A 14,512-nucleotide genomic window follows, 5' to 3' on the forward strand; every position below is an offset into this window, starting at 1 on the left:
TCTTTTATTTCTTGTTTCCTGAGCTAGATAGCCCCATCTACTGTATGGGAGAGGGGAAAACTGAGCTTCCCTCTGGCCTCCTGCTGGGACAGCACACGTCACTGCTATTTTCCACTTACCAAGAAGACCAGACATGTCTCCCTCTTCCTCAACCCTGTATTTCATTGTTAGCAGTTTTCTTCTCCAGGACAGACATCTCCTCCCAGGCCTATTAGCCAGGCATGGGGCTTGGAGTCACCTCTACAGCACCAGTCTGTATGTAATAAAACCAAGTGTTTTCATGTGTTTGCAGAAATGGGCTGACTACATACCTTATTGGCTGCCATGGAAAAGTATTTGAAAGCAGTAACGTTATTTTGTGGTGCTGCATCATTACCCTCTAAATACATCTAGAAAAAACAAATTAACAGAGGATGTAAAAAAAACAAAAACACAACAACAACTAAGGAATTTGAGGGTGATGAAAATGTTTTAGAACTACGTAAAGGTGATGGTTGCACAACACTGTTAATGTAGTAAATGCCACTGAAATGAACACTTTTAAATGATTAATTTTATGTTTTATGAATTTTACCTCAATTTTATACGAAGGAAAAACTAAAGAAACAATCTACTACATATATTCTGGAGTGACCCTGCCCTAGGACAAAAAATGAACCTTATTTGTGTTTTCTAATTTTTCTTGTCTAAATTCACTGTTTGTAGTACCCCTGGAAACAGGGCACGTGTGCCCATGGTTACTATGAATGCAAACTGGCTGCAGGGAGCCCAGGGCAGCAGTTGGGGGAGTGAGTGGTCTTTGAAGAGACAAAAACATGCCTTTCTAGAGGAACCCTCCGCAAAAGCTGCTCAGCAGCCAGAGGCGCCTCCCATCAGAGGGGGCCCAAGTATGGACTTTGGTCAGGCTGGAGCTGGGTCTCATTCCTGGAATGGAGGAAGGAGGCATCTCATTAGATTGAGGCCTGCACCAGTCTTCGATGCACAATTAGCCCAGAAATCCTGTTATATGCCAGGAATAAGGGTCTTGGGGATTCTGAGCTTTACCCAGTCAAGGAGCCCCGGGCCAGAAGCATTTTCAAGGCTGCTTTAGGTATCCCAGATAAAGACTTCTGTTTTACAGGGCTTCTTCCTAAACCATTACCTCAGGAATACTACCCGCCATTTGTAGCCAAACGCCCCACTCAGCTGCTGCCATGAAAGAGGCCTGCAGCCCAGTTCCCTACACTGGGTTCAATTAGCTGATACCATTAATTTCTTAGGCCTTTAAGAAATGAAAATATCAGTGAAGATGAAGAATGTACCTTTCCAATAAATGCCATGGCATTTGCACTCCCGGCCTTCGCTGCCTTTAAGAAGTAGTATAATGCTTTCTAGAGAGAAAAGGAACAGTATTATTGACAGTGATGAACATAGCCTGCAAAATGGCTTTTCGCAGCAAACTGTACTTCTTTCAACATGCATTCAAAAATTATCTATGAAATGCCCACTTTCTTCAAGGCACTATTCCAAGTGCTGTTTGAACTCTAAAGAGTGGGATATATATATATATATATATATATATCTCACATACGTAATTTTAGAATGTGAGGACTTGTCACATTTGAAGACTTGATGGACATGTGGTTTTGTTGAGGACAAATGAATCCCAGCTATAGACCTAAACAGTCCACTATGTTGAAAAAGTATGCTTCTGTATCAATGCTATGCACTTATTTTATAAGACAGTTTACACAATTGGCAGCATTGGATATGCAGCATCCTCGTGTTTATAAGGCAGAGTGAATAAGACGGGACACACCTGGCAGCCGACTGAGACCAGGTTTTTCTGCAGAGGGGAACGTCAGGCCAATTCTTTCTAAATCAAATTGAAGGGGCCTGGCAAAGCCTCTGATTCTAGGTCATAACATTACATGAAATGCTCAGTCTAGAACGCACAAGGCGATGAGCTGTCCCTTGCTACCTCATTCCCTAGGCCTCGTCCTGATCTTCCAGAAGTTCTCCTCAGAGACCACAAGGAGTAATAAAAGAAATCAGCCTCAGTAATGAGAAATGAAGACACTCTCCAAAGTGTCTTATTGGGATGCAACTCTTCTGCTCTTCAAAACCCTTGACTCTGTGGATGTGCAGGGGCCTCGTCCTTCCCAAAGATGAGAGAATCTTCAAGGAAGAAATGTGGGTAGTTCTTTCATATGTAAATTTGTTCTACAAATATTGCCAACTTATTTGACAACCAGAGGTTTGTTAAACTCTATCTGCCTTGTGGACATATAGCAAATACAAATGCCATCAGTGCAGGACATCATCACATCGTGCACCCATTCATCCATCCATCCCTTCTGGTCTTCATTTATCCTTTCAAAAACTTGATTGAAACTTGCTGTATATATGACAGTATGCTAGGTACTACAGATGAGTCAGAGGTGAACAAAAAAAACACTGTCCCCACGTTTGCTCCCTAACGATACTGCTAAGAAAGGAATACATGTAAATAGCAATTAGATAATAGGTGATAGGTGGGAGAAAAGGAATACCAAAAAGAATTAGAGGGATATAGAATAACAGAAATTGTAACCAGTTCTGCGATAAGTATTTTACAAGGTTTTTCTTACCTATTCTACACAACGACACTGTAAGGAAGGTATTAATACCAGAGCCTATTTAGTGACACTCAAGAGTCATGTAGCTGGTATTGGAGTCCCACGAGCAACCTGTCCCAGAGTCCCATGTACTTGGCACTCTGCTTTCTCCATTAAAGAAGGAAGGCTTACATGATAAAGGTGTCACAAAAGATGGAAAGGATTCACCAGTGCAGAGGGCATCATAGGCTGGGGGCATGACATGAGCAAAGAATGGAGATGGGAATGTCCCAGGTGAGTCCAGCAAATAGTAATCACTTCAGTATGGCTAAGGCAGAATATCCAAAACCTAAGACTTGCAAAAATATGGTGGGGCCATATTATAAAGTCTTGAATACCAGGCTTAGGACTTTTATTTTATTTGGTAAAAAATAGAAGCTACTAGAGATTTATGGACATAAGGGAATCTTGAAATAAATGCTGTCTAAAATGTTTGGAATAATGTGTCAACTGGATAGGAGAAAGTTGTAGCAATGTATGATTTACCAATCATTTATTGGTAAATAAATCAAATGTATGATTTACCAATTACATTTATCAGAACACATTAATATAAAAAAAGTATTTTCTTATGAATGTCTCTATTGAGCCAAGACCCAAATATACCCTTAGGTTACTACAATTTGTGCAAGTCACAGTATCTCCAGGACTTGGTTTCCTCATTCATGTTCTCCTCTGTGTGCTCTCAGGCCCCCTGTCCTTCTCTATGATGGCATGTCCTTCCCTATCATTGATTTAATTGTCTGCTTAATTGTTTGTCTGCCCCATGATGAATCATTTGTACTTAGCAGTGTCTACTGTATGTTAGATACTCAGGAAATATTTCTGCAATGAATGAATAAGTGAGTGAATGAAACGATAAATTTATAAATCTCTAAAACAAGGGGACTGAATTTTAATGTTTATAGTCCCTTCCAGCTCTAGTATTATGATTCAATGAAACCATTTCAAAGTCTAGTTTCAGAATTTGGCTCTCAAATACGGAAATAGAGAGTTCTAGAAAAAAAGTTTCACTCTGGGAAACTAGATTTGAACTGTTAAAAGAGAACGATCTATTCCCCAGAAGCAAACAAGAATCCTGGAGTCCCCATCCTTCAATGTAATGATCCCGTAATGACTAAAGGAATTGAGACTCTCTGTAATTCCCTCTTTCATACCCCTCCACTCTCGTGGCTTAGTTGGCATTTCCGTTCTCTTTTCTTTCTACTTAAATGAACCTGCCCTTAATGCTATTGCATCAACACTTTATTGAACACTGTGTGAAAGTACCATACAAGTTTTTTTGATGGATATGCATGAGTCAACCTGAGTTCTTGCTCTCAAAGAATTAAGATCACGTTTCCATCCATTCATCCATTCATCTATTCCTCTGCTATGGTCTGCCTATTTGTGACCCCCACCCCTCAAATTCATATATTGAAAACCTAATGCCCAAGATGATGGCATTAGGAGGTAGGGCCTTTGGGAGGTGATTGGTAGAGCCCTCATGAATGGAATTAGTGCCTATGTAAAAGAGGTCCCAGAGAGCTAGCTCACCGCTTCTGCTATGTAAGGATACAATGAGAAATCTTCAAACTGGAAGAGGGTCCTCACCCAACCACGCTCGCACCCTGACCTCAGACTTCCAGCCACCAGAACTGAGAAATGCTATTGTTTATAACCCACACAGACTATGGTATTTCTGTTACAGCACCTCAAACAGACTAAGACACCATCCATCCATCCAGCCTTCAAATATTTGCTGAGCACCTACCATCATATTTTACTAATTTTAAGATATACATTTCCCCCTTTTAATCAAGACATTTCTTACCATCAATGGCACTGAATAATTTATATTGGCAGTGGTTTTTCTTTCTCAGTTGAACATAAAATAATGTATCTTATAATTGATGGTGACTTAGAAAGGATGAAATATATAGTATGTCTCAGGCATTGTGCTGAATGAAGTTTTATTATTTGAATGCACATCTTTTTAAAAAAAAAAAAACATGAGCGTGAGTTTTTGTTGGTTCTAAGAAAATCCCTAGTTTAATCAGTTTGCAACATTTCCTCTAGAATGAAATGCCAAAAAAATGCATTATTCTAAAAACATTTATGAACACTTCTATTATCCTAGGCTCTATAAATCATACCGAAAAGGGATGATATTAGCTCTTTCTTTTTAATGGTGGCAGGGTAGACAAAGCAGTCACCCTTACATATTTTATAGCATTATTCTTCTGCTAGGTTTAATTTAATTATGCCTCATCCACTTTAATAATATGCACCAAAACACCCAGCTTTTCTAATCCAATTCATTCTAACCCTGTATATATTTAGAAATGCAAATGCATTAAAATGCATGTGTAGAAATTAAAGATAATGTAGTCAAGAATTGGGTATACAGTACTTTTCAATAATTAAGAATTCTGTGGTGGAGGAGAGGGAGGTGAAAACATTGCCTGTGGTGACAACTCATGAGAGATTAATTCAATCAATAGTGAGAAGAAAACAAATGCAAGCTAGTTGTTTTCCAGGTATTTTGATATTTAATTTGCTGGGCAGGAAACTGGGCATCACTTACATATATAAAAAGTCTTACACTAATAATTTTCTTTGTTGAACTGAAGTATTAGCAAACTGGCTCAAGTGGTGGTTCCCAGGCTTAGGAGCAACATATAATGCCTAGGACTCCATTCATTCATTCATTCATTCATTCATTCATTCAATAAGTACTTAGTAATAACCTACTATGCAACAGGTACTAATCTGAGTATAGGATACATAGTAGTAAGCAAAACAGACAAGAACTTACGTTCCATTTTGGGGAGACAGACAGTAAACAAATCAAGATCAATATAGTTTAGGGAGTGATATGGGCTAGAGGAAAATAAATACAGCATGATAGGATAAGTGATTTAAGAGCAGGGTTGATCAACAAAATCCTCTTTGAGGAAGTAACACTTGAAGGATGAGAAGTTAGCTATGGGAAGACCTGCAGTAACAGCCTTTCAGAAATTGAGTTCATCCGTTTGTCTTCTCTCTCCCCTTTGCATCTCCCATGCCATTCCAGGTTGATTCTGTTACAACTAAGTTTGTTGAAAAAATGACCACAATATTTTGCAGTTCTTCCTATTAAAAGGAGAAGTCCTTTCTCCTACTCCTTCAATGCTGTCTGGCCTTGTAACTCTCTGTCATGCGGGTGTCAGGCAGGGTCTCAGCTCCCGCTCCCCACATAAGAACGCAGGATATGGTGAGGCCAAAATGGAACACCCACAGAGCCATAGATAGGAGAGTTGTACCACTATATTCTCGCTGGCAGCTGGGTTGGAGACATAGGATGCAGGAGCCACAGGATCCGCAATCTACACTCTGCCACCTGCTAGCTCAGCCACCCTCTTCTTGCTAGCCCCCATTTGCTGCTAGCGTAGCCACAGCAGTTATATTAATGGCCAATGGCTCACTGGTTACAGCTGACGGCCAACTAGCCACAGCTGATGGCCATCCAATCACAGTTGATGGCCATTTACTACCTGAGCCAGCACCTTTCCACATGAGGCCAAGAGCCTGGAAACTGCACTCCTGGCTCTGTCCCCACACTTTCTTTGGCCAAAAGAATGTAGCAGAAGTGATTTGTGAGTTCCGACCATAGGCCTCAAGGGACTTCTGCTCTTGTTTCTTAGAACCTTAGAACAAAAACAGTTTGACTGCCATGGGAAAGCTTGGGCCAATTGGCTGGAGGATGAGAGCATATGGAGAGACCCAGTTATCCTAGTGGTCAGAGGTGAGGCCATCATAAACAAGCCAGCCCTAGCCAATACTGTAGCTTGCTATAAATGCATGAGCAAGCCCAGCTAACATTAGTTGAGCCTGGCCCAGACCAGAATTACTCTGCTGAGTCCAACCAATACTGCTGACCTGCCAAAATCATGAATTAAATAAATGATTGTTATTTTAAGCCACCTAAGTTTGGGAGTGGTTTATGATGCAGCCTAAGCTAACTGATACACAAACCAATCATTCTTGAGCTCGGAGACCTTGACTGGAGCCCCTCCCCCTCATGCAAGCTCCAGTTTATTAGGCCAAGGAAAGCAGCAAGGACCAGCTTGCGCTTGCCCCAGAATGTGCCTGAACCATGGTGATGGTTCTGCAATTAAGCCAGCCTTTTTGAGATGTCTGATGGGAAGTGTGGGGCCCAAACCACTGTCGTGCGGGAGACCCTGCTCGCTGCGCCATTTGTCATGCTGGACGGCCTGCGGGGTCTCTGCTCCCGCTCCCCATACAAGAACGCAGGATATGGTGAGGCCAAAAAGGAACACCCACGGAGCCATAGGTAGGGGAGTCATACCACTATATTCTCTCTGGCGGCGGCACTATACTCTCACTGGAGGCTGGATCCACACTGTCCGCAAACCGCCATCCACGCTTGCCAGCCCAGCCGCCATCTTCTTGCTAGCCCCATTCTTTCTCTCTCTTCCTCTCTCCTTCTCTCTCCTCGGCTCTCCTTCGTAGCCGCAGCAGTTATATTAGCGGCTAATTGGCTAACTGGCTACAGCTGACGGCCAATCAGCCACAGCTGACGGCCATCTACTACCCGAGCCAGCACTCCTCCACGTGAGGCCGAGAGCCTGGAAACTACTTTCTGGGGCTCTGCCCCCACACCCACTATCAAAAAGTTAGAGCTAGAGCAAAAGTGAGAGATTGTGACATTCCTTCTCATTGCTTTATAAATTAGGAAACTAGATTTTCGAGGCCATATTTTTTTTGCACAGGTTAAAAGGAAGTAAGGTTTAATAGAAGAGCACAGGTTTTGAAAGCTCAAGCCCTGAGTTCAAATTCTGTTTTGTAACAACCTTCCTGCCCAGCTGTGACCCTTCAAGTAATTTACTTCATCTCTCCAGCCTCAACTCCTCATCTGTAAAATAAAGATAATAAACCCCTGTGAATGAGCCCACAGGAGAGCCTGATTGTGCCCCTGGGTGATGCCCAACTGCCTGCTCTTGCCATTCTAGCACCAGAATTCCTCATTGCCAGCTTTGGGACAGCACTTCACCCTCACCTGGAGGCAGCTCCAGCTCCCATCTGGTGTTTGTGATGACTGGAGCAGACCAGAAGTACCTAGATTTGTGGGGTTTTATGTACTCTACAAAGATTGGTGGGTAACCCCTGTAGCTGAGGTTTGAGTACCTTCACAACCAAATTTCATGTTTATGGAAAACGGAGAATTCTTCCCAGTGATGCATCCTACGGTTAACACAAGAAACTCATTGCAGGCTGAAATCTGACATTGGAACATTGTGAATCCAGAACTTTCCATCTAAGGGGCTAAAACCTTAACTAATGATGAAAATAATAAAATCTGAAAACCTTCAATTGAGCTGTCTCGGGATGCATATAGTTATTTTAATTGCTACCTACTTGTACCACATTTTATGAAATTAACTTTGACATTTACCTAATATATACTATATCTCATATAAAACAAACTATAGTAGTAAAGACACATTCATAAAATAACATTGTAAGTGACATGGAAAGTAATAATAGATCACTCCGTTATGTAACCACCTTATAAAATAATTATGTCTATTGCTTAGCTTTTGGGACCATGTTGAAATAGGGCACGCGTTCCTTTCAGACAACGTGCACATGGCTTCTATAAAATGACAAGGGCTAGAAAATCATCTCTAAAAAAGAATCCTAGTTACCTCCCCAGATCTGTGGGGATTTAGGGCCTTGAAACCACAGTCAGGATCTAGACAAGACCACATCCTGGGACTCGAGCATCTTACTAAGGAGGATCCTGTGTAGGTCAAGTTTATTTGCTCTTTCTCCACTAAATTTAAATTGTTAATCTTCTAACCTCAGCAGGATAAGGAAATGTTGGGCAAAATGATTGAAAGGAGCTTTGCAAATTTATAAAGATGCTTAATAATACTTCTAATTACATTGAACACAGTGTGTCCTTTGATTTAGTCAAATGGGGCTGAGGCTGGTCCTCAGGTTCCTTAAGCAGGAAACTCTCAGGTGGATTTTTCCACAGCTGGTCTGTGGGGAATGGGCAAGAACAAGGCTGGCAGGTGGTGTATCCTCCTCATCTTATCCCATTCCAAAAGTGTGTTTGGGCGGGAAGAGGCTAGCTTCAGGGGGAACCCCAACTGTTCCTTCAGAAGCCTCTACCCCTTTGTACCTGGAGACAGGTAGGAAAAGTTCTCCCTCTAGTGAACTTTGTTCTTCCTCAAAAGCTGGGAAGCTGATCTGACTAAGGAAGCAGTGGTGGGCTTTCCCCAGCAACTCTTCCACACCCCGTTCCCTTTTCACTGGTTACCACCCTCCCTCACCACTATCCCCCCCACCCCACATGACAGACTCTTGAGGTTGACTTACAGCGTAATCCTGATCTAGACCTTTCCTCCCAATTAGGTGTAATTGTCCAAGAGATACCTAGGATCAATGATTGAAAATTATTTTAGCAGTAGTATTAATTTAAATAAAGAAAAGAAAATATTTTACCTGGTGATTTTGCTATAGTATGTTGATCCAGTTTGATGCAGTTGGCATGTCTTAAAAAAGAAGCAGGGAAACATTGCAGACTATGTTTTTTATTGGCTAATTGGTTGGTGCTGAGTGTGAGGCTTCTTCAGTGAAGGGCCTGCTGTGCATAAACCCAGGCCCCTTAACTCTTGGCTCTGAAAGGTCACAGAAATGCCATCCCCTTCCCATTCCCAAAGACAGAACACTTCTGGATCCTGGTAAGAGTTCATTCATATTAAACAACATCGGATGGGGCTTTTTTGCTATAATTAAAATCTAGGTTTTTAAAAAATGAATGTTTTAGGAGTAAATGTAAAAATAAAATTTCCATTACTATGGCAACTGGCTCTTTCATAGGCTGCAGGAACTAAGTGGCAGGGGACAAAAAAGTAGAACAAAGAGGAGGGGATGTCTCTTCCCGTTCCCATTTAGGATGGGCATTGTTAACCCCTTTAGGGGGTTACAAGCCCCTTGTAATTTGCATGTTCTTAAAATTCAAGCTTGTCTTTATACATTACTTGTATTTGAACATCTCCTCTTTCTGCCAAAAATTTATAGTATTGGTATACGTCCCAATCCAGGATCTCACTGTTAGAACTTAGATTTTCAGGTCTCTCGGTTAGTCTCACTTTTTCCACCGGAATACCTTCACTTTTTTCCAATTTGTCAGCAACTGTGAATAGAAACAAGCCAGAGAATAGCCAGAATACACAAGGTTGCAACAAATAAAAGTCAACTTAGAGAAAACACTGTTAGGCCTGTTCTCCTTAAATTGTGCAGAGATCTGGTCTACTAACAGAAAGGAATATCCTGAGGTGATAGAAATGTGCTGATTTTTGTTTACTTGGTTCTGAGAAAAGTGCAAGAAACCTTTGCAACCCATGCAAATAATATATCAACATATCTCAGTCAGACCCTACTGAAGATCTTGGCTAAGCAGGTTCAAGAAAAGAAGACAGATTTTACAGATTTTAGGAGCAGGCAACTGACCCTTTCTGCCACTGACTTTTTCTGAGACTAAAATGACAATATAAGAGCAATAATTGCTCCTTAGTTACTTCGTATAGATAGTCTGAAAATAAATATACAGATAAATATGCTTGAATAAACCTAACAAAGTATGTGGTTTGAACTATACATATAGTAATTCTAGTTTCATTAAGCATATGAAATGATCTTGTTGTATGTACCATCTTAAATTCAAAAGTAGTTTTTCTCTCTTTCTTTTCTCAGATCCTAATAATGCCAAAAATGTGTATTTAGATGTTATTCTGATTATAGAAATTAACCAAACGGACTTTACCTTATTCACTTCTTTGAAGACTTCTATTTAAAATTCTATTATGTAGTCTTTTTAAGTGATATAGCAAGATGGAATGTTACATACAACTTTGAAAATTATTGTAGGAACATATATTAATCTCATGTCCTATTTTTTTGTAGACAAAGGATAGGGTAATAGAATAATGATTACTTAAATTGTTCTCAAGTGCAGAGACAGAGATCACTAATGTATGTACCTTACATCCATTTCTTCAGGAATTTTTAACAAGTCATCCCATATTCTAAATGTTAGAATTAGGGAAACTACCTAATATTTACTGATGCTATATTCAAAGTTTTAATAGAAGGAAAGAACATCACAAGAATAAGTAAAACAGAATTGTTTGGGGATATGTACTAATAAAAATAAAAGATGAGCACAATCATTTAAAACTTTTTGAAAAGTAACTATTAAGAAATCAGAAAACTCTACATTGTATTACAAGAATTGTATTATAACAGATGTTAAAAACATAGTCTCTTAATACTTTCATAGTATGTCAGTTGGCATTGATTTATTTTTTTAAATTTCTTGGAAAGTCTGTTTATATTAAAATAAATTATGTGGATTACTCACTATAATCAGCCACTTTCTTGTAATGATTTAGGGCAACTTCACAATTCTGTAGAACATTGATTCCTGACAAGTATCTGTACCCCTAAAACACAGGCATATATATTCTTAATATTCTGATAATGCACTGTGCTTATCACACATACCTACTTGGGCCCAAGAATATTTAATTTACAAACCAAAATCATCTGGGACATCATGCTTCCTCCAGCACTTCCAAAGGTATAATATATCAGTGCCTAAAGTAGAAAAGAAAAAAGAAAAAATATATGTATATGTATATAAGTGCCTATATCTATATCTATATCTATATCTATATCTATATCTATATCTATGTCTATCTATATCTATGTCATCTAATTTGAAACTCAAACCAATCATTGTTTTTTTATTCCTAGCACAGCAGTGAACATTGAACTACTGCAAAATAAACTCCAAACTTCATTCTCTTCCTCTATGAAGACAGCTAACATTTTTGGAGTCTTAGCTCTAGAGTCTATGTTAGGGCATTGCCATGATATTTTATTTAATCACCACAAAATCCCAATGAAGTAGGTTTTATCCAGCTTTAATGAAGAACCTACAATATGTGACATTAAGAAACTTACTGTATTTTAAGCTTAAACTTCTCTGACTGTTTAGCTGGTACTTTTAATTACTGCACTACAGTGAGTCCCCTTACCCAAAGAGTACGCTATTCAATGTCCCTTTGAAATAAATCAGTTTTGTTTCAGAAAAAAATAGAATGACCTTACCTTGGCTTGATTATATTCCATTCCTATTCCATAAGAAGACAAAAATCCTAATGCCTAAAGTCCAAAAGAAAAAGTCAATATATACATTTATTTCACAATTATTCTTATCTACATTGGTAAGAGATATTTTATTCATTTATTTTATTTTTTTAACTTTTAAAAAATTTATTTTAAGTGTGTTTTTCCAGGACCCATCAGCTCCAAGTCAAGTAATTGTTTCAATCTAGTTGTGGAGGGCGCAGCTCACACTGGCCCATGTGGGGATTGAACCAGCAACCCTGGTGTTATGAGCATCATGCTCTAACCAACTGAGCTAACCAGCCTCCCCAGGTAAGGGATATTTTAAATGTCTGCTGCATAATCATTTGTATTGTTAACTTTTTTCTTATACCATAACAAAGTGTCTTTTTACACTTTAGCTAAGGCTGCAAGAGTTTGGAAAAGGTCACAATAGTGGGGGAACTTTCTATGTATGTGGAAATCAGCTAATACTTACAGAACTTTAGTATAAATTATAATAATAAAACACAATAAAATGAAGCTAGAAATCAATAGCAAAAAAACACTGAGAAAGTCACACATATATATGGAAATTAAGCAACACACTTTTGAATAACCAATAGGTCAAAAAGAAATCACAAAGAAAATTAGAAAATATCTTGAGACATAAGTAAACTAAATTGCAGCATACCAAAAGTTATGAGATGCAGCAAAAGCAGAAGAGAACATTTATAGAGGTAAATGCTACATTAAAAAGGAAGAAAGATCTTAAATCAACAACCTAAACTTACACCTCAAGGGACTTCAAAAAGAAGAAAAAGTAAACCCCAAATTAATAGATGGAAGGAAATAATAAAGATTAAAGGGAAAATAAACAAAATAGAGAATTGAAATATAATAGAAAAATTCAATGAAACTGAGTTGGTGTTTTGAAAAGATCAGCAAAATTGACAAATAGTTTAACTCTGAAAAAAGAGAAGACTCAACAAAAATCAGAACTGACAGAGAAGACATTACAACTGACACCACAGAAATAAAAAGTATCATAAGAGACTACATGAATAATTATATGCAAACAAATTGATAACCTAGAGGAAATGGACATATTTCTAGAAACATATAACTATGAAGACTGAATCATGAGGACCTAAAAATTCTAAATAGACCTATAACTAGTAAGGAGATTAAATCACTAATAGAAAACCTCTAACAAGAACAGCCCAGGACCCGATGGCTTCACTGGATAATTCCACCAAGCTTTTAAAGAATATCACCAATCCTTCTAAACTCTTCCAAAAAATTGAGAAAAAAACACTTCCAAACTCATTCTATGAGACTAGCATTACGATGATAACAAAGCTAAACAAGAACACTACAAGAAATAAAAGTACAGCCCAATATCCCTGATAAATATTGATGAAAAAATCCTCAACAAAATACTAGCAAGCAGAATTCAACAGCATAAAAAGGACTGTATACCAATAACCAACTGAGATTAATTCATAGAATGCAGGGATGGCTCAACCTATGATATCAATGTATATACCACATTGAGATACGGAGGGGGAAAAACCCCACACTATCATCTCATTTGATGCAAAAAAAGCATTTGACACAATTTAGCACATTTTTACGATAAAAACATGAAACAAACTAGGAATAGAAGAAAATTATCTCAACATAATAAAGGATACACACACACACACACACACACACACACACACACACACACACACGGTGCCAAAAAATGTATACATATTTTATAAAAGGAAAAAACCATTAAAATTGTAATAATATATACCAATAACAAGAGATGAATACAAGTCACGTTTGACTTCTGCAATTACAAGAGGTGCTCAAAGTGGTTACCATCAGCATCCAGACACTTCTTATTACAGCAAACTACTGTTTGAGGAATGTTGACCAAAGTGTCCACTTATATACATTTTTTGGGCACCCTCAGTATAAAGCCCACAACTAATATCATGCCCAATGGTAAGAAACTGAAAGTAGTCCCTCTAAGATCAGGAACAAGGCAAGGATGCCCACTCTCACCACTTTTATTCAAAATAGTACCAGAAATCCTAGCCAGAGCAATTGGTCAAGAAAATGAAAGAAGGGGCTTCTAAATTGGAAAGAAGTAAAAATTGTCTCTGTTCACAGATGATACAATCTTGTATGTAGAAAACCATAATGATTTTATCAAAAACTGCTACAACTAATAAATTCAGCAAAGTTGTAGATACAAAATCAACACACAAAACCAATAGCATTACTATACATCAACAATGAACAAGTAGAAAAGGAAATTAACAGTCCCATTTACAATAGCATCAAAAATAATAAAATAGTTAAGAACAAAGTAACCAAGGAGGTGAAAGACTTGTACACTGAAAACGATAAAATATTTCTGAAGGAAACTAAAGAAGAAATAAATAAATGGAAAGATATCCCATGTTTATGGGTTGGAAGACTTAATATTGTTAAAATGCACCCAAAGAGCTTACAGATTCAATGCAATCTTTATCAAAGACCCAAATCCATTTTTTGGGGGGCGGAGAGGCAGGAACAGAGGAAAAAAAAATCCTAAAATTCATATGGAATCTCATGAAACCCTGAATAGCCAAAACAATTTTGAGAAAGAAAAACAAAATTAGAGGTCTCACACTTCCTGATTTCAAAACATATTACAAAGCTACAGTAATCAA

At 38.4% G+C, this 14,512-nt stretch overlaps 1 protein-coding gene across 3 annotated transcripts in view; it reads right to left on the reverse strand.

Moving 5' to 3' along the window:
• Positions 1–14,512, reverse strand: part of SEL1L2 (SEL1L2 adaptor subunit of SYVN1 ubiquitin ligase) — an 83,609-nt gene that overhangs the window by 25,001 nt on the left and 44,096 nt on the right. For 2 of the 3 annotated variants that reach the window (XM_074317677.2, XM_074317676.2), the window contains exons 3-9: positions 11,805–11,858; positions 11,229–11,288; positions 11,053–11,134; positions 9,671–9,825; positions 9,006–9,062; positions 1,302–1,370; positions 312–389 (exon numbers count right to left, since the gene is read on the reverse strand). In XM_074317677.2, the coding sequence (XP_074173778.1) occupies positions 312–389; positions 1,302–1,370; positions 9,006–9,062; positions 9,671–9,825; positions 11,053–11,134; positions 11,229–11,288; positions 11,805–11,858 (555 nt within the window). The remainder of the gene's footprint in view (positions 1–311; positions 390–1,301; positions 1,371–9,005; positions 9,063–9,670; positions 9,826–11,052; positions 11,135–11,228; positions 11,289–11,804; positions 11,859–14,512) is intronic. The other variant, XM_074317675.2, reaches the window with a different exon arrangement.

This window comes from Rhinolophus sinicus, chromosome 13, assembly GCF_057876585.1.
Source record: "Rhinolophus sinicus isolate RSI-liver-muscle chromosome 13, RSI-T2T, whole genome shotgun sequence".
Classification (NCBI taxonomy): Eukaryota; Metazoa; Chordata; class Mammalia; order Chiroptera; family Rhinolophidae; genus Rhinolophus; species Rhinolophus sinicus.